This window comes from Syzygium oleosum, unplaced genomic scaffold, assembly GCF_021117445.2.
Source record: "Syzygium oleosum isolate NSW1041296 unplaced genomic scaffold, Sole_v2.1 Sole_v2.38, whole genome shotgun sequence".
In the NCBI taxonomy this organism is placed as follows: Eukaryota; Viridiplantae; Streptophyta; class Magnoliopsida; order Myrtales; family Myrtaceae; genus Syzygium; species Syzygium oleosum.
The window spans coordinates 1,706,574-1,726,840 of record NW_026607522.1 but is presented as its reverse complement, the minus strand read 5'-3'; the positions used below and the strand labels follow the sequence as shown (position 1 = coordinate 1,726,840).

General features: G+C 40.8%; 3 protein-coding genes and 1 pseudogene across 3 annotated transcripts; all 4 read left to right on the top strand.

Annotated features, from left to right (window-relative positions):
* The first annotated feature begins 1,328 nt into the window (after positions 1-1,328).
* On the top strand, positions 1,329-6,138 carry LOC130135888 (uncharacterized protein At5g19025-like). The gene is made up of 2 exons (XM_056305713.1): positions 1,329-2,047; positions 5,635-6,138. Exons 1-2 carry the CDS (start codon positions 1,368-1,370, stop codon positions 5,678-5,680), a joined length of 726 nt encoding a protein of 241 aa, XP_056161688.1. The 5' UTR covers positions 1,329-1,367; the 3' UTR covers positions 5,681-6,138.
* A 6,452-nt stretch (positions 6,139-12,590) lies between these two features.
* LOC130135885 (pentatricopeptide repeat-containing protein At5g19020, mitochondrial-like) lies at positions 12,591-15,864 on the top strand. Its single transcript, XM_056305711.1, has one exon. The coding sequence runs from the start codon at positions 12,624-12,626 to the stop codon at positions 14,727-14,729; it is 2,106 nt and encodes a 701-aa protein (XP_056161686.1). The 5' UTR covers positions 12,591-12,623; the 3' UTR covers positions 14,730-15,864.
* A 1,735-nt stretch (positions 15,865-17,599) lies between these two features.
* On the top strand, positions 17,600-18,687 carry LOC130135891 (uncharacterized). The gene has a single exon (XM_056305715.1). The coding sequence runs from the start codon at positions 17,681-17,683 to the stop codon at positions 18,323-18,325; it is 645 nt and encodes a 214-aa protein (XP_056161690.1). The 5' UTR covers positions 17,600-17,680; the 3' UTR covers positions 18,326-18,687.
* A 207-nt stretch (positions 18,688-18,894) lies between these two features.
* On the top strand, positions 18,895-20,255 carry LOC115693437 (uncharacterized protein At4g13200, chloroplastic-like; annotated as a pseudogene).
* Positions 20,256-20,267: the final 12 nt, after the last annotated feature.

Here is a 20,267-nt window from a genome sequence, read left to right as displayed (position 1 = left end):
ATGCTACTAAGCCCTTGAAGAAAGGAATATTTCCACCCTAGTCCTTTACTCTCCTCCAACTCCACCTCATTAAAACCATCATTAACTACAAATTAACCCATAACAAAAAGGGAAGAATGCCCAAAGGACAAGCAAAATAAATAATTGTAAACGAGCCCCTAGAAAAAAGCAAAATACTAAGTCCGTCTCCCCGCCCGCCCCGCGGCGATGCTACTCAGTCCTTGAAGAAAGAGATATTTGCACTCTAGTCCCTAACTCCCCCTCCAACTCCATCTTATTAAAGACATCATTAAGTACTCATTCATTAACCCATGAGAAAAAAACAAGGAGAGAAAGCCCAAAGGACAAGCAAACAAAGAATTTATAAAACAGGCCCCTAAAAAAGGCAAAATGCTAACTCCTTCCCCCACGCTCCCCCCGCGGCGCGTGGCCCTCACGCACCGGTCCTTTTGCGCTTTTTTTTCTTCCCCAGATTCCACTCCAACGCCCCCCACAAGAAAGGCCCAGTGCTGCACTAACACCTCAATAATAAATAAATACATAAGTAAATAAATCGGCGAAGGGATAATGATATAAATGGTCCTGATCTTTAGTCTATTATGTAATGCGATTCATGAACTTTAACCTAATGTGCAATGTGATTCCTGAACTTTTGAAACATGTTAAAAAATGTTCGATGTTATTCTCGAACTTAAATTAATGGAAAGACAACATTAAATATTTTCATATAGTTCATGGACCAGTTTGAATATGTACCTAAATTTCATAGACCATATTAAACAAATTAGAAATTCAGATTTTAATGTTAATTGTTATCCTTGAACTTAAATTAATAGAAGAACAACATTGTAGTTTGAACATGTACCTAAAATTCATAGGTCAATAGTCATGCGGCCTTGCTGGTAGGGAGTGAGGATGCTAGTATCACAAGTGCGAGGTTCGACTCCCGCCTACAAGAGGTAGAGCAAAAGTTAGAAAAGTGAGGAGAGTTAGAGATAGGATTGATTAAAAAAGGACTAGTTTTTTTTTTGGTTGAAAGACTAGTTTGAACGTGTACTTAAAGTTCAATAATCATGTTAAATAAATTAAAAGCATACTGGACATTTGGCTAAAGTTTAGGATCATATTGAAAGTTGAACAAAAGTTTATAGATCATATTGAACAAATTAAAAGTTCAGGGATCGCATTACATATTAAATCAAAATTCGAAGACCATCCGGATCATTTTTCCGTCAAAGAAAATTAATTTAAAAAAGGAAAAAAAAAACAAAAGCAAAAACAAAATATTGCCTTCTGTGTCTCTCTTAAACATGCACCATCTCCTCCTCTCCTCCGCTTCTCCTCTTTCTTCACAAGCACCCACTGCCATGCCTTCACTCAACCCCTCCAAGCCCAACCACCACCACCACCACCACAAATCGCCGAGCCCCGGCGGCGGCGGCGGCGGCGGCCTCTCCGGCGGCGGCGGCCACCACCACCACCAGCAGCACAACGCCTCCTCCTCCTCCCTCTGCACCCACTCCCCCTCAGCCACCCTCGACCTCCTCATCCTCGTCCTGGTCCTCTTCTCCGGCGCCTTCCTCGTCTCCTCCTACTTCTCCTACATCTTCAACTCCCTCTCCCTCCTCCTCGCCCACCCCGCCGCCGCCACCGCCACCATCCACCTCCGCCTCGATCTCCCCGTCGTCCCCTACGCCCTCGGCTTCGCCGCCTTCTTCGTCGCCGCCGTCGCCCTCCTCGAGTGCTTCTGCGGCGCCCGGTCCCGCCGCTGCGACCGCCAAGGCTGCAAGGGCCTCAAGAAGGCCATGGAGTTCGATTTGCAGCTCCAGACGGAGGAGTGCGTGAGATCGGGCTCCTCCAAGGAGATCGACCGCCTCCCTTGGAAGGGCGTTACCCAGTCGAACCCTGATTACGAGTGCCTCCGCGCCGAGCTCCGCAAGATGGCCCCTCCCAACGGCCGCGCCGTCCTGCTCTTCCGGGCACGCTGCGGCTGCCCCGTCGCCAAGCTCGAGGGCTGGGGGCCCAAGAAGGGCCGGCGGCACAAGAAGTGAGTACCCTTCTGGGGATAATTGTTTTCAATTTGCTGCCAATTGGAATGCTCGATTACTGATCGGTGGGAGTGGGAGTGGATGTTTGGGTATTGATTGGTTGTTCGATTTGTTTGGGTTGCAATTTAGGGTTCTTCACAGCGATTCAATTTGTGCAAAAACTGGGTTTCTAGGTCAATGCCACGCTTGGCATCTCCATGACCTTTGAACCAGTGGCTCATCTATTCATCGTCCTCTTCAAATGCGTGCTTTGTCAAGTTTTGTTTTTTCATTTGTTTGATCATTTTCTGCGTAGCTGCTTATGATTCTGATTGCTTTTTTTTTTCGTTTGTGATACGAGTGGAGTTGGAAGAGAGATGATAATCCCTGTTTGGCTGGGTCTTTGCTCATTCATTAGGCATTCGTGCCGTTTATCAGTAAAATATTGATATGGGTGATTTTCAGTGAAAGTTTGCTGTTGAGCGTTTGCACCGTTGCCTAGAGTGTCAATTGGGTAAATTCTAGGTAGTAGATTGATTCTACTGGTCTGCTCTGTTCTGCAGAGGCAACTGCTGATTTGTTGCCAAATATTGTGAATTCGTACATCAATAAGCTGCTTCTTGTTCAAGGATTGCCCAGTAACTCATCTGCAATTTTAGGGCGCATATATTAATGTTTAGCGCCCATGCCCTTGGTTGCTTGTGCTCTTGGTTACCTTTGATAATTAAAGCAAACCCATTTTTTTTTTTCAATTGAATTCTCTGTGTTGATATCTTACGTCTCCCAATATATATGCAGCTTCTTGTGAGTTTAGTGGAACTTTTGAGTAGTTGAAAGTATTCATAGTAACTAAGTATTTAGAAACCTTTTATGTGGGAACAATGTTATGCCAAATTAGAAGGTTGTGTAATTTTCACATGAGGAGTGCTCTTGCTTAGGAGTTATGGTGCATTCATATCTGGGTCTATTGATACCATGATGCGATCTAATCAGTAGTTGGTTTGGTTGAATAAACCATCTCTCGTATGACACGACAAGAACTCATTATTCTTGTGCAATTGTGTTCTGACTTGCTCTTCCATATTTCATTTGTTCTGTTTGGTGGTGGTGGTTATATATATTTTTTTTTGTTGGGATTGATTTATACTTCTCTTTAGCTATTCACTATCTCTTGCATGTCTCTTCAGAGACGTGATCAAAAAACATATCTCCCTTGTATAGTTTAGAATCTCAATTTCTTGAACCACTTTCTTTGATCCTAGAAGGGGCAAACAAGCCTAGATATTTAACTTCCCTAGAGGCCACCAGCCAAGGCCAAAAGAAAAAAATCATAATGACCCAAAGGTGCATGTTTCTTTCAAGACAAAAAAAAAGGGGTTCGTCTCCTTAGATGGTATTTTGAATGTGTCTTTGTTAAAGCAGTTGGAAGGAGACTCCTGAGGCATATACAATGCACTAAGAAGATGGGTAGTTGATTTTTCTGTAAGTTTGAGAGGATTTTTATTTCTTTTGTCCCCTGGACAACTTAAGATACCCATATGGCTTGATGCTATAGCTTGTTTGGGTACAAACTATAGGCTAATTTCAAGACATAGAGGATGCTGTATGGTGGGGGTGTTTCCTTTTGATCGAGGAGTCTTGACTGATAAATGGAATATGTATTTAGAGGTATCTGCAATTTTAAGAAATGTCTGCTGGATGAAGGATACCTGGACCCTGGATTTCTGGGACAAATAGGTTGAGCTTGGGAACGTTGGACGTCTTATGTTTAAATTATTGTAGGGTTAGGCAATATTAAACAGGTTTCTTGAAATCAAATGTCATCTTTTAGTTATTTTTAGGACAATAACATACTAATGAGCTTGATTCACGACTGAAAGATCACATTACATACTAAAAACAGTATAAGACGTCTACATACTTATCTATAGTTTAGACTGATTTTAGTATTCCAAAAGGCCGATCTTCCATTGAGTACAATTTTCAAAATGGCAGATTGCCTGGGAAAGATTGCACCCATTTTAACTTGGAACTTCTTCTACTTTCTTTTTTGGAGCTTGTCCATATGAAGTAGCGTCTCTAAGTATTATTGTGATTTTCCTTAAAAGCAGTTGGTATGTGGAGGTCTCCATGAACTGCCAAAACTGGCTTCTCACACCATTTGAGATCTCTCTGGCCTCTTGTCTTCTTTTCATCAAATCTCACTCCCCCAAGAGCCCCTGGTCTTGGGGAAAGAAGGGAGTTGGACAGATAAAAGAGTACTTTCTTTCGATGAAGGAAGCATCGAATTGCATGTAAAAAGTGTGATTAGACTTAGGGAAGGAAGAATAAAGAGAAAATGTGGCTGCTTGAAAAGCTGTTGGGAGCTAGGAGGAATGCCTCTAAAAGAAAAGCCCGCCTTTCTTCTTAAAAGCCTCATCTTTGTATTGTCCTAAATAAGGGAAGGTCCCTTGAGGTGGGGTCCACAGGCAGTCGCTCGAGGTGGAGTCCACGGGCAGATTTCTTAGGATGTCTTTGCTCCTGTCTTGGTTCCTTTTGAAGACCCATGACAGCTGCACAGCACCCCTATTCTGCATGCAAAAAGCGTCTACCGTATACCTGTATAGATGCCTCGATAGCACTGTTCTGGACCTTGACTCTCAAGTAATAGTCTGATTCTGGTTAATGCAATCTATGTATGTGGCATAGGTCCGAATAAGCTACTTGTTTTCGCTCTTAAAATGAGTGCAGTGTTGTTGGACAATATCCAATTTGTTTGCATACAAGAGTTGTGGCCTTGCAAACTTGTTCTTTGTTCAGGCAGAAAGGCAAAGCACCTATAAGGTTGCTCACAGGGGTATTTATATGCAAAAGAATGTGATCGTAAAAATAGCTGCCGCAAGCAAAAACTTTGCAGTAGTTTCCTTTGAGGCATCTTAATTGAGAGAACTTCTAGGAATTCTTTACTTTTCCGGCACCAATGAAGCTTTGGATGCTCCTTCCATTTAGGCGGATAGTAGTCACCTTAAGCATCTATGTGAGTTTTATCTTGCGACTCTTATAAATGCACAACGAATTGCTGAGGTGAACCCTCAGATTGGAACTTACCTGGATGGGTTCAATGAGAGATCAGGAAGGTCCATTTCCTAGTTTAGCAGCCTCCATCGCCCTTGCCAGGGGCGCCGCCTAAGGTTGGCCCAAGTGGCTGAGCATATGTTGTAATTCGTGGCAGCAACGCTCAAATTGGAGAAAGAACATTTAGAACTTTAGAAGTTAGGGGCAATGTATATTATTAGATTATAATTCATAGAAAGTTCTGTTGTTTGCTGAGTGTTATCATTTCTATAAGACAACCAGTTAAGATTTTCAAAACTTGCATGCTATGAGACCAATTTGCAGCTTCTGTTGACACTGGAATACTCATTCAAGTTGTTTTTGTTAGTTCGCTCAATATTTATTCTATTGTATCAGCAAGGTTGCATGCCATTGTGTTGAATGAGGTAGCTGCCACGACATTGATGATTAAAATTGCTTGTAGTAAAGAGTCGGACTTAAAGTTTGAAGTTGTGGTACACAATATATATTTCAAAATGCCTGTATCGTCAGTCATAAATGATGATTTTTGCAGGGCCCTGGCCGGTGTTGCTCACAATGGGAAAGGAGATAAGGGTTGATTATGGCGATCGCTCTGAGGTGGGCTACATTTCCTCTGTCCGACATTTCTACCATCATGTCCACCACTCAGATTTCAGTGCCCTTCCTTCTTTCTGGAAGACTTTACCATTGATCAGACAGAACTACTTTAATCTTATAGGTCATATCTTCTTCAATTATGTCTGGGAAAAAAACCTTCCATGTACTGCACATTTCCAAATTATTTTGGAAGGACATACCTCAATATGATGCGAATAAGTTCATAAATAACAGCTCAGAATATCGAAATTGGATAGACCTGGATCAACCTGGATCAATAGAGGGTTTCTCGAACTCATTAAGCTTAGATTCAAGTTCGCAGGTCAAAGTGTCGCGGCGGGGATCTGAGTGCTTCGTGTCTGAGTCACTGCATTTGTCAGAAATAGTTATGCACTGAACTTCATGCTTAGATTTGTGTTGCACTAATCTTTATTCTTGATGTTGTTGTTAATCACTTTCAACCCAGAAAGCAGAACCATTTCACAAAATGCTGAAAACAGCAAAAAGAAGATAGGAAGACTTCATGTCACAGAAAGACAAATGCCACATCTAGTAACTGGGGAAGCTGTCTGAGATTGTGATATGGGCATAAGCCTCTTTGGTTGGGTGGTCACTGCTAACATTGGAGGAAAAATATGAACTGAGATTGAACTAATTGAACCGGTTGCTTCAATTCGAATTGCTCGATTTGCTCGGCTTGGTCTCTTTTAATTGCCTTTTTTCCTCCCATGTTTTAATTGCACGTTTTATCGTTATAGTATTTTTCCTATTTGACTAGATTTGCGCGTGCATGAACAAATTCAATTCTCGCACATACTCATAATAAGACAGACGTAAGATTTTATTCAATTACCAGTCTGTAAACAGAGGAAATTTCAATGGCAAGGAGTGGCAAAAGTGGGCAAATTTATGGATGTAAAGTATAATTTTACAGAGGATTTTTAAATAGAGTGATAGTATAATAATAAAAAGATTGAATATAATGTAGATTGACACTTCATACAAACGTATGATTTGTTTGTTCATTAAATCATATACCATTGGTAATTGACGACTAGTTAGCAAAAATAAAAGTTTCGTTTTCACACATATAGTATTGCTCTTCCTTAGTGAATCTTTTTCATCGATTTATGATGACATCTGAAAGAAGAAATTACAAGTTTTTTTTTTTGTTGTGATCAATTTTTCTTTCTTTTTTTTCCATCGAGAGTACAAGCCAAAGGTCCAAATTTTTAAAAATGAATGTTTTTGTAACAAGATTTAAGAAACTTATTTTGGTATAACTACTATTATACAAGTTGTCTAAGGTGATATCTACACCGCATATGTTACCAGAATAAGTTCGCATGAAAATTGTGCCAAAGCTTATCCTCTTTGCTTTTCTGTCCTTATCCCCTCGCCTTTCCCCTCGTCAAAATCCATTGTTGTCATCGATTGAAAACGACAACAACGACGAAGGAAGAAGAAGAAGAAAATATATAAAAATAAAAATAATATTAAGAAGAATTCCATTGTTGTTATTGGTAAAGAAAAAACAATTCGCGACCTCGTGATCAAAAGTAATTCCAATGTGCCTCTAGTGTTCAGTAGAACCATTGAATATGTGATGGGAGCGTTGTATCCGTTTGACTGTGATTGCTGAATGGACTGTGAAATCGACTGCCGCCACCGCGGTGCCCCCTCCCCCACCCTCTCCGGAATTGATCGGGCAAGGGGTCGGCGACGGCCCTCGATGCTTGCCCTTTGCCGACCCATCTGGACCTCAGGCCCAACCAAGGCGCCATATATGAGATCCAACGCAAGGCCGGGATCGCATCGAGCCCCCCGAGCTGAGTTTTGGACCCAAGATGACACGAGAGAGAGAGAGAGAGAGAGAGAGAGAGAGAGAGAGAGAGAGAGAGAGAGAGAGAGAGAGAGAGAGAGAGAGAGAGAGAGAGAGAGAGAGAGAGAGAGAGAGAGAGAGAGGTCGGTGCCGGAAGAGATCGATGGTCAACCGAGTGTGGATGAGTGAGCCATAGTATTTACCCTCGAATTTTCACTATTACTCTATCTCAATATATTTTTATTTTGTTACTACTGTTAACTTTCGTTATTTTTTCCGTTAGCATGTATAATACATATGACTTTTAAGGAGCAAAAGAATATTTTTCATGTCATCTTTTTTTAAGAAATCCCTGTTTTATCCTTAACTCTTGAAAAAAAAAATGAAAACATAGAAAATTGGCAAAAACTAAATAATTGACATACTAATAACTGAAAAAAAGATAAATATGAATAATAGTATTAGACAATAAAAAATTGTTTTAAATTTGATAAATATGGCCACTTTGATAAAACTAAATAAAATATTTTAAGAAAAAGAATAAACACAAAGTAAATAAAGGGAAAATGCCTCAATAACAAAAAAGGTCAAATGACAAAAATTGATATTGATTATGTTCAAAGGGTTAATTAATGTAAGAAATGATTGATAGAAAAAAATGTTGTGCAAAAATTATGCAAGTAAATGAAATCCTCAACTCACGAAAGAAAATGATTTACCAAAATCCAGGGTGATCTTTTTAAGTAGCTTTAACTAATCAATCTATTTTTTCATTTAATTAACCATTTAAAAATATTTATGAGGAGTGTCCAATTTTTGTTATTCGACTTTTATGCTATTGAAGCCTTTTTCCTTTTTACTTAATTGTGTTTCCCTCCCTTTCAATATCTAATTGCTTCTATTAATATTTTCATAAAATAAATTTATAAATTTTGTTTTTGATATATTTTTATAGTAATATTTTAGTTAATTTATTTTTCCCATTTTCTTTATTTTTTTTATTTTCATTTTACAGAAGCCAAGTGTAAAAGAGAAAATTAATAATAAAAAAAAAGTGAGATGGAATCCCCCATTAGGTAAAATGCTTACGGAAGATAGAAGAGATAGTTGAGGATGGTAACAAAATGAAAGTTCGGAGGGGTAATGTGCAGTAGTTGAAAGTTTCAAGAGAAACATGTACAATATTCAAAGTTCAGGAGTTTTGTATAATTTTCTCAATTTTCTTTTCTACATAAAAATGGCCCTAAATTGTGACCCGTGTTCATTTCCATTTGCCACCACGAGGCATAGGTGTTTTGATCTTAAATTCGCATGTTTTAAGAAAAAACCCACCGGTCAGTACTCAGTTTTTTTTTTAAACTGACGGTGGAAAAAAAAATAAATATCCATGCAAAGTTTAGACAACGCGACATAAGTTTTTTTTCAAGTTAAAAATTGAAATTATATCATAAGTAGGTTGATATTACAATTCTGATATTTTAAAAGATATTTATATAAAGTAAAAATTACCTCATACTTTTAAGGAATCTCATTCATAACCCCCCCCCCCCCCTCCCCCAAAAAACAAATCCTTAATTGCGTATCTTATAAATATGTGTCCATGGAAAATCGTAAATTAATGATTCTATTTGATCTTTTGGGCCTAATACCCTAAAAAACCTCCAACTTTAGCTTTTGTCTCAATTTTAACCTAAACTCTTTTTTGGGGAAAAGTGCCAAAAAAGTCCTAAACCTTTTGCATTAGTGCCAATTCAGTCCTAAACCTTTTTTTGGTGCCAATTCAGTCCTAAACCTTTTGCATTGGTGCCAATTTAGTCCTAAACCTTTTTTTGGTGCCAATTAAGTCCTAAACCTTTTAAATTGGTGTCAATTCAGTCCTAAACCTTTTGTTTTTGTGTCAATTTAGTCCTTCCGGCCAATTTTGACCGGAATTTGCCGACGTGGACACCTGGCGGCCGGTCACCGGCGCCGACGTGGTGCCAACGTGGACAACTTTAATAATATTTTAATATTTTTTTGAATTTTTATTTTTTTTCGTTTTTTTTCATTTTGTTTTTTTTTTTTGTCTCTCCCTCCTTCCTCTGGCCGATCGCCAATCCGGCGACCGGCCAGAGGCTAGAGGCCGGCGAGCTCGACCTCGCCGGCCACTAGTGAGGGCGAGCCTCGCCGGATCTAGCGACGCCCGACCTCGCCGGATCTTGTGAGGTCGCTGGGTGAGGCTTGAACCCTCGCCGAAGGCCGCGGCGAGGGCGAGCCTCACCATGGTAGGGCGAGGCCCGACCTTGCCGGATCTGGCAAGGTTGCTGGGCGAGGCTCGACCTCGCTAGATCTGGCGAGGTCGGGCCTCGCCTGACCATGGTGAGGCTCGCCCTCGCCATGGCCGGGCGAGGTCGGGCCTCGCCCAACCAAGGCGAGGCTCGCCCTCGCTAGTGGCCAGCGAGGTCGAGTTCGCCGGCCTCTAGCCTCTGGCCGGTCGCCGGAAAAAAATATTTAAAAAATATTAAAATATTATTAAAGTTGTCCACGTTGGCGCCACGTCGGCGCCGGTGACCGGCCGCCGGCCGGCAGGCGTCCACGTCGGCGAATTCCGGTCAAAATTGACTGGAAGGACTAAATTGGCACAAAAACAAAAGGTTTAGGACTGAATTGGCACCAATTTAAAAGGTTTAGGATTGAATTGGCACCAAAAAAAGGTTTAGGACTGAATTGGCACAAATGCAAAAGGTTTAAGACTAAATTGGCACCAAAAAAAGGTTTAGGACTAAATTGGCACTAATGCAAAAGGTTTATGGCTTTTTTGGCACTTTTCCCCTCTTTTTTGTCCTATAAAAAACGTAAAACTTTAGGTCCAGTCCCAATTATACCATAAACTTTTGCTGTCTCATAAAAATCCCTCAACTTTAGGTCTAGTATCAATTATACCATAAACTAGAAAATCCCAGCTTTAGGTCCAATTTCAATTTCGTTATAATTTTTTTCGTTTAAAAAAAGATCATCAACTGTTACTTGAATCTCAAATCTGCTTTTCATTAACCCTCTGTCAAAATCGCCTTATGGATTTTGCGGTCGTCAATCTCTTATGCTTGAGAATGTTCAATCTCTCGCGGTTAGAGAGTTTGTGACTTCATGTGATGTAGGGGTAACCACATATAAGCCTCAACCAATTTTAGAAAACTGCTTGAGAGTTTTGTTATCTCTCGGTTGTCAATGAGAAATTTTGGATGGAAGGTTAATGGAGGTAGATTTATGACTCAAGTAAAAGTTTATGGTTTTTTATGAGACCGTATAATTTTTAGGGTAAAATTGGGACAATACCTAAAGTTTTGGGTTTTTCATAGGACAAAAAAAAAGTTTATGGTTGAATTGGGACATAATGTAAAATTGAGGGTTTTTTATGGGATAAAAAAAAAGTTGAGGGTAGGATTGGGACAAGACCTAAAATTGGAGATTTTTTATGAGACAAAAAGTAAAATTTGGACAAAAGCTAAAGTTGAAGGGTTTTTAAGGTATTAGGTCGATCTCTTGCGTGCTCAAATATTAAAAGTTAGATATATTCTATCCTACAACAACCGTCCTAAAATAATTAATTATAAAAATATTCTTCTCTTTCTATATATATTCAGACAATTTATTAGTAGTCTCAGAAAAAATTCAAATTATAAATTACTCCTCTCTCAATCGCTCTCTCTGTATATGCATGTTTGTACAATTTATAAGTATTGTGTATTATTATCAAAGGGCTTCTCCATTATATAATGATTCAAATATTACGTAATAAAGTAATTTTGCTCAATATTTCAGATCTCAATAATTTGCATACACCACAACACTTGTTCATATTTGCTCGTATATATATAAAAATAGAAAATTTGGTCTTTCTAATATAAATAAAAAGGAAAAAAAAAGAAACTCGTGTTTGGTAGACTAGGCTCCATTTTTTTCATGGAAAATATATTTCGGAAAAACATTTTCCAGCTTTTGGTTAACTTAAGAAAATGAGTTAACGGAAAAGGTTTTCCCGGTCAATAGAAAGCCTGTGCTTAAATTTAGGAAAATAATTTCATTTATGAAAAAGTCGGAAAATATTTTCCAAATATATGACTAGGTATCGGCGCTTGGACTCGAAACTCTACACTTGGTTACAAGAACCCCAATGTTGATTCCGGGTCCCCAGCATTCAAGACTAGGTCTCCGTCGCTTGGCCTTGCGAGGTTGGGCTCGGGCCCCTAGTGACCACGTTTGGGTCCATCTAGGATGAGCTTAAAGCCTTGGTGTTTTGTGCCTAATGACCTGGCACCTGAGCCTGGGTGCATAAAGGCCGTGTTAGGGTCTCAACACTCAAGCTTGAGTCCATAGAGGTCGTGCTCAGGTTCTCAACGCTGGAGATCGGGTCCTTAGTTAATGAAACATTTGTTCTAATAAAAATATTTTTTAAAAAATAAAATTTTTATTTTTATTTTTTGTTTCTTTTATTTTCTTTCGTTTTTTTTTCTTTTTTATTCTTCCTCAGCCGATCGCCGGCCACGGCAATCGTTGGCACCAGCTACAAGCGAGGGACAAGCTCACCCTAGACTGGCAAGTCTCCACCACGCTATAGCCAGCGAGGTGGAGCTTGCCTAAGGTTGCCAGAATCTTGCGAGATCAAGCCTCGCTGGCCTAGGGCGAGCTCATCCCTCGCCTGCGGTCGGTCGGCGGCAACCGGCTGAGTAAGAAAGAAAAAGAAAAAGAAGGAAAAAATTTAAAAAGGAAAATAAATTTAAAAATAATTAAAACATTCAAATATTTTGCTAATTTTTTTTAAGGAAAATCAAATCAGATATCGAACAGCGAAAAATATATTCTAATTTATTTTCAAGTTTCAGCTGAATACCTGAAAATATTATCATTTTCTTTTCCTGAATAATAACTTTCTGAAAAATGTTTTTTAGAATTATCCCAATTTTTGCTAAACAAAATTCAACATATCTAGTGAAAGAACCTTCGTTGATATTGCCTCCAAAACCTGTCCACATCGCGTGCCTGGAAAACCATTCCAGCCTTCATGTCTGTTGAAACTCAGGCAAGCAACAGCTCCACCATATTCATGCTCTCTCAAGCCTCTCATGACCATTTCACTCAGACCCAAATTCCGTCATCTCCTTCGGATCGCTTCTCCATCTCCACCGAATCCGAGATGGGTCTCCTCTGCTACGGCCACCGAACCGCCTCCCCATCTGCGAGACCACGTCCTCACATTCTTCAACGCCAGAGGCACCCACGAGCAAGGCTACGACCGCGAGCTGGCCCTCGTGTCGGCCCTCAAGTCCTGCGCCTCTGTTTCGGCCGTTCCTCAGGGTCGCCAGCTCCACTCCCTCGTCGTCAAAACAGGGCTCCTCGCCAACTCCTTCGTGCGCAACAGCTTGACCAATGTGTACGCGAAGTGCGGCTTGATGGATGAGGCTGGGGTTCTGTTTGGTTCCTGCGGCGGCTCTGGTGTGGTTTGCTGGAATATAATGATTGCTGGGTACGTGAGGTCTGGCCGGTTGTGGGATGCTTTCCAAGTGTTTGAGAAAATGACGACGAAAGAGTGTGTTTCGTATACGACTATGATAATGGGGTTCGCGCAAAATAAGTTTTGGGGGGAGGCGATCGAGGTCTTCAAGGATATGCGGGTTGCTGGCGTCATCCCTAACGAGGCGACTTTGGCGAGTGTCATCCCGGCTTGCTCGCATTCTGGGGAGCCATGGAACTGTAGAATGCTTCATGCTTTGGCGATTAAATTGCTACTTGACAGTAGTGTTATTGTATCGACAAATTTGTTGCACATGTATTGTATTTGTTCGAGCATAGAGGAAGCGAGCAGGTTATTCGAGGAGATGCCCAAGAAGAATGTAGTTTCGTGGAACGTGATGTTGAACGGATATTCAAAGGCAGGACTCGTTGATTTGGCTGGACAATTGTTTGAGAAGATTCCTAGTAGAGATGTGGTTTCGTGGGGTACATTGATCGATAGTTATTTGCGAGTGCAGAGGTTAAGTGAAGCATTGATCATGTGCCGTGAAATGCTTCGGTCTGGATTGAGGCCGAATGATGTGATGCTAGTTGATTTGGTTTCAGCTTGTGCTAGATCGGTGCTAGCCGTGGAGGGGCAGCAACTTCATAATTTGATAGTGAGATGTGGTTTTGACTGTTCTGACTTTGTCCAGGCAACTATAATCCATTTCTATGCAGCTTGTGGCAGGATCGACCTTGCTCATCTGCAATTCGAGACTGGATCGAAGGACCACCTTGCATCTCTGAATGCCCTCATTGCAGGATTTGTAAGAAATGGAATGATTGACCAGGCTAGGCAGATGTTCAACCAGATGTCAGAAAGGGATGTCTTCTCATGGACCACCATGATTTCTTGTTATGCACAGCAGGAGCAGCCAAATATGGCTCTTGAACTCTTTCACAAGATGGTCGCAAGTGGGCTCTGCCCTAATGAAGTAACAATGGCGAGCGTCTTCTCCGCTATTGCTGCTTTGGGTTCCCTGAAAGAAGGATCATGGGCTCATGAATATGTACAGAAGAACTCCATCCCTCTCAATGACAATTTGAGTGCATCAATAATTGACATGTATGCAAAGTGCGGTAGCATCACTTCTGCCCTGGAAGTGTTTCATCAAGTTCGAGACAATGGTCGGGACGTGTCACCATGGAATGCAATTATATGTGGGTTGGCGATGCATGGACATGCAAATCTGTCTCTTGCAATATTCTCCAACTTGCAGAAGCGAAACATCAGGCTTAATTCAATTACATTTATTGGAGCCCTAACTGCATGTTGCCACGCGGGCCTAGTTGAGGAAGGGAAAAAAATCTTTAGAAGCATGAAGGTTTTGTATGATGTGGATCCAGATGTTAAGCACTATGGTTGTATGGTGGACATATTAGGTAGAGCTGGGAGAATGCAAGAAGCTACAGAATTGATTAGGACCATGCCCTTGGAAGCAGATGCTGCAGTATGGGGTGCGCTTTTGTCAGCGTGCAGAACACATGGGAATGTGGAGATAGGAGAGTGGGCTGCGCAGAGCTTGGAAAATTTGCAGCCAACTCATGGGCCTTGTAGGGTTCTTCTGTCAAACATATATGCAGACGTAGGGAGGTGGCATGATGCCTTTTCAGCGAGAAGAGTTATTCACAGTCAAGGACTGAAGAGATTGCCTGGTTGTAGCGGTGTTGGGTGATTCAGCGGCTGCTTCTACCTGTTGAGATACAGTCGGATCCATGGGTTTGTTCTGCCCCCAAAAGTAACAGTCGTTACTGACTATGTCCAGTAAACTGATGCCACATGGCCATAACCTCATGCAGGACCCACAGTTTTTGCTGCCCTGTATTGACTTCATATATGGCTTCAGGCAAGTGTTTCTCGGAATAGTGGGTCTTGAGATGGGAGAGGCATCACAGGTTCACAGCTCAATTGGAAACATTCGCTCAAGATTTCAACGTTCACAGACCCGCCATGCTTACATTTCCACGGTCGATGCGCTGAAGAAAAGCATCAGATGTGCATTGCTCGTCCTGTTATGGGATTTCAAAGATGTGCAAAGGCAATCCATCTCAGCTACTAATTGCCTTCTCGAATTGTTATCTTGTCAGCATAATTCACATAGAGTGCATTCTGCTGGCGACCTGCGCATTCCATAGTCCTTGCGATTCCAGCATGATCACTCTCATGAACTGGCTCAGTTCCAGACGCCAAAGAGCTTGAGGATCTCTCCTTGTCCGAGACCATTACTGCAATGGCACATGTTTTTTCTTGCTGGTCACTATGGCACGGTGTTCTTCTTCCTTGCTTTGGTGGTCGAACCCCCGGCCTCCCTCTCTAGCACTTTATTCCCTAACCCGCTAGCCAACTTGCTGAACACCTAATGGTTTCGGCTATGCCAAAGTTAAAGCTGTTGGAAACAGTCATCTCGCGAGTATAGAAGCCCAAATATACTACCTCAATACACCTGTGCCGGAAGGGCTGATCTTTTGAGTGAGGGAAAGCTGGAGTACTGCCAAGAGAGAAGAGAAAGAAGAGGAACCACTACCTAATGCCACCTAGCCTGACTTAATGTAAATGAAAACCTGGGTTGGCATCTTCAGGATTGGGTTATTTCAGCTAGTTATTATGATTATTTATTTGGCTAATTTGATAAGAATTTCATACGATTTTGTGGAGCATGTCTGGACATGAACTGCACGGAATATCTGATCATAGGAGAATCTTGGAAAACCCATGACCAAGTCTGTCTGATCAAGTTTAGACCACATGAAGTGAACTTTTGTTTCCGAAATTTCTGGGATGAGATGTCTTGGCATGTTTCTTTCTCTTTACCGTCCTCCATGTATTTCTTGTTTTTGCCTTAAGTGAACTGTGCATTAAATTAAATAATCTCAAAAGATACATATTCTCTATATGGGCACCAGTGACCAGTATACTTCACAAACATCATCGCTTTTCTAGGAGTCGGAACGAAAGTATGTACCTTTTTCGTACTCAAACTGCGCTATTTGTTTTTCTAATCTGTTATTAGACATTCGGATATCAACAACGGATACCGACAAGAACTTTTTTTTTTTAATCTATTATTAGATACTTAGATATCGACAACGATGACGGCCAAAAATAGAGTGATTATGGTCTCATTGGGGAGGTTTAGAGCCACCCCCAAAGATTTTTTTTTTTACTTTTTTACAAAAATAAACCAAATCTTTATTGTTAGAATATCAATGGTAAAAGTCTTACGGAATTTCAAAAGTTAATTTGCGTATATTTGATCTTTTGAATTAATTATACTAAACAATACTTAAAAAAATAAAATTTAAATACTAAAATTACAGAAGATCAAAAATTGTATTTCTCTGTATACTTCTACATTAGTTAAGCTAGCCCAAGTAATTGATGATCCGTAGACGTAGTCCTCATTCAAACAAAGGGAGAATCCATGTATGCCATGAGATGAAGAATGTATATTACAAAATAAGGAGCAAAAAATCAATTTAGAAAAGATTTAAAAGTCGAACGCTCTTCCTATTTTCACCATCTCTTATGTTTATTAATTTAAATTATAATATTTATCATATTACTACATGAATACCATTTTTCACACTTTTCTACTTTATTATGATTACACAAACTAAAAAAAATTATGAAAGTAGGATTTGATTTAGACTGTCATTACATAGAAACTATAATTCGCCTTTTTTTAATTTTAATTTAATCCCTCTATTTCTAAACTATCTTTTCTTTTCTTTTTTTTTCTCTTTTTTTTCCCTCATATTCCCTTTTTATATAGCCTTTTATGGTGCGATTTTTCCCTCTTCTTTACTTTGAAGAGCAGACCTAAAGCTTGGCCTCCGCACCCGCCGGTCAAGCAAACGCGCCGCCGCACCACCGCCAGCCAGGGCGGCGCAAAACCGGACGCGCAGCCGCCGCCTCCTGCTTCTCATGGATCCCGGTCGATTCTGCTAGAGTTTCACGAGGTCAGTGCCCCGAATCCGCCGTTCGCCGTTGAGTTCTGTTTGGTGAAAATGCGTTTCTGTTCGCTTCTTGTTGCGTATGAAGCTCGAGCGAAAGACGAAATCATCGCGAATAGCGCTTTGGCGGGCAAAGCCCGTCTTTGGGGATGCTTTGAGGATGTTTCGGCTACTACCCACCAAAGAAAAAAGCAGAAATTTCGAAGAGAACTTGAGCGTTTGCAAGTTTGCGCCGACGACATATGGCTTCTTTGCGGCTTGTTTCGATTTTTCTAGGTGGTTTTAGTATCTGGGTCGTTGGTTTTAATCAGTAAATCTCTGCACCTTTTATTGGAAACTTCGCGCCACGAAGGGTAGCTAGTAAGTTGAGGTTAAGGAATGAAATTTATGATTGAGAGAAAGAAGACTGGTCGAGAAGTTGTTGAACTAAAAGTATTGAATTCAGTTGTTTGCCTTGTGCTTGCGCATATATATATCCGAAACCCCAGTTAGGGTGAGTGCTGGGATGGACTCTAGGCGAGATCATGTGTATTTCTTTAGTTTTGCTAGCTCCGGACTCAGCATTTAGTTCTTGATTTTCTCACCTTGCAGGTTCAACGGGCAGTCCAGTGTTGGACTGTTGAATTGGAGGCAACATCATTTGAGGATAAGGCTACTTTTGGACCGTGTTAGAATGAAGACACTTGCGGGCCGTGTTATTTCCTCCAAGCCGATATCTCTCCCTAAAGCTGCTAAGATCCTCTCCAAGTTTGTGACGGTCGAGAACGGTGCTTCCCATGCTATCAGCGCTTATCTTCAGCGTGCTTCCACCGCCTTTGATGAGCTGGCTCATTTGCACAAGGAACTAAAGGCCCCTAAATCTGAATGCAAAAGCAACCACCGCAAGTTAGATTGTGCTGAAGAGCCACCTCAAGAGACTGAGCCGAGTGTGGAACCGAGACAGACTGTAACGGTTGAACTCAGTGAAGAGCCGAGTCATGGGGATCACGAGGGTTTGGGTGGCAATAGGAAAAAGCAAAAGAAGTCGAAGAAGAAGAAGGTGGATGCAGATCATACTGGTAATCTTGGGGAAAATGGGATGGAGGCTGGAGTGAGGAATGAAGGCAGAGTAATGGCTGTTGACGAGGCAAAGAAGAAGGCAGGTGAGAGCACTGAAGGGGAAGAGAAAGGTGGAGAGGATTTCTCGGAGCAGTCGAGTAAGAAGAAGAAAAAGAAAAAGGGAGGAGATGACAGTAGTTTACTGGATAATGGGGTTGTAGTTAAAGAGCGAGAGAGTTCTAAGAAAAAGAGAGGGCGTGAGGAGATTCAAGAGGGGTGAGAAGAAGATGGTTTGATGGAGCGTCCGAATAAGAAGACAAAGAAGAGGAAAAACTCAGATGAACATTAGTTGGGAAATAAGAGCAATTCATTTTTGCAGTTTTGTCGTCCTGTATTAGCTTTGTAGAATTTTGATCTGTGATGCCGAAGAGGCACTTCTGTTGTCGGTTAGGATGTTAAAGAATACAAGGCGGAGGATTTTTTTCTTTTTAGACAAGCTCATATTTCGTTGGTTCATGTTCTGTAAGATTTGCTATAGGCGTGAATTCCTGCCTAATTGTAGTAATGGAAACTGTATTGAGTTATCATACTGCCAACGGCTCTTGTTTAGCTGAGTTTAATCCTCGATCTCTTATTATTTCTTGCACTGTTGTCCAATAATTAATGCATCTTTGCTAATTTCATGATTAAGGACCAAAAATCACACTTGCAATGTTAATATTTTCGTTTGCTTTCTTATTGTGGGTTCCCCTGTTGTTAGTTTCTTTTCAGAGTTTTCTCTATATTGTTAATGCCTGTTCTTCTCTAGACCGTCTCGTGTCCTTTTCAAAGTGCTGTGCACATTCTCTAATGGTAAAAAGTCTAGGATACGAGAAGGGGGAAGGGGGTTGTCAAATTTATTGTTATTGGGTCACCTGGCATTTTATTTCAATTGTGACACAGATTGTCCTTATCGTGCACTTGTTGCATTGTTTAGAGCCCGTTTGCTGAAATTGTATAGGTGAAAATGACAGCATGGCCGTGTTTGACGCTTTTTACTTGGGGAAGGCTCTGGCTAAGCGCTAAACGAGCGTATTGAGTCCACGGTTGGGGAGTTCTTGAGCACAATCAGGAGGTTGCAAGCTGAACAACAGAAGCAAGTGCAAGAATTCCAGGTAATTAGCATGTGCCTGTTTGATCTCATGATTCTTCCCTTGATGCAATCTAATTATGAAGCTCATTGATCTGAAGTCATCAGGGAGGTTTGTTCCCTACATAAAGAGCCCAATTTGATGATGAAAAAAAGGTGCTATCTGGGAACATTTTCATAAGAAGCTGTATCATCATTGAGAATAAGAAGGATGTCATTGGATGAAAACTACCATGATCCTTTTAGTGGCTGTACTCAATATTTATTAGGATGTAGAATAGATATTATCTGTAGGAGTCAGAACTGAAACAGTCTTGCGAATTGAAAACCTTATACAAGTAATTAAAGAACTTCTCTATTTTTTAGCACAAAGAATACAAGGGCTGGTAATTCTCTGATCCTATGAAAATGCAATTGTAATCACTCATTCTACTAGATTTTTGTAGATTGCTATATCTTGCATTAGACGGTTTCGACTTCTCTTGTCATCCTTCAAGCTGGTCTTTACGACTTCAGCAGATAACTACAGATTAATCAGTTGAAAAAGCCTTGTAACATTATACTGTAAGTGGTAAGAGTCCATTGCTTTATTGATTTGTATGCATAAACGTCAATATCAATTTTTTCACAGGAAGAGGTGTTTGAAAGAGCCCAAAGGGCCAAGGAAATAGCAGCCCGTGAAGCAGCGAAGCTCAGGGGCTGATTCTAACATCTGCTGCAGCAAATACCGGTAACGGGGTGTCATTTCACCCACCTGATCCTCGATTACCAGTTCAGTTTCACCTTTGGTTGACTTGAATGCAGATTCTGATAGCAATGACCCTGCTGTAGGTGCATCAAATGATGGATGATGACTCTGCTTTATGTAGAAGTATATATTGCAATTTATGTTTGGTAAAGTCGATAACAGAATGGATCATCTCATTCTCTTCGCCAGTTTACCTCCTGCGTTTTGTTTGTTGAGCTGAACTATTTGAGCTTGTGATTTACTGTGATTGGATGCTGTATTCTTAGTGCACCAGCTCTTTTTTGGGGTTGAGACAGAGAGAGGCGTGTGTCGCTGCAAATGCAGTTTCATTCATTGAACATCCGC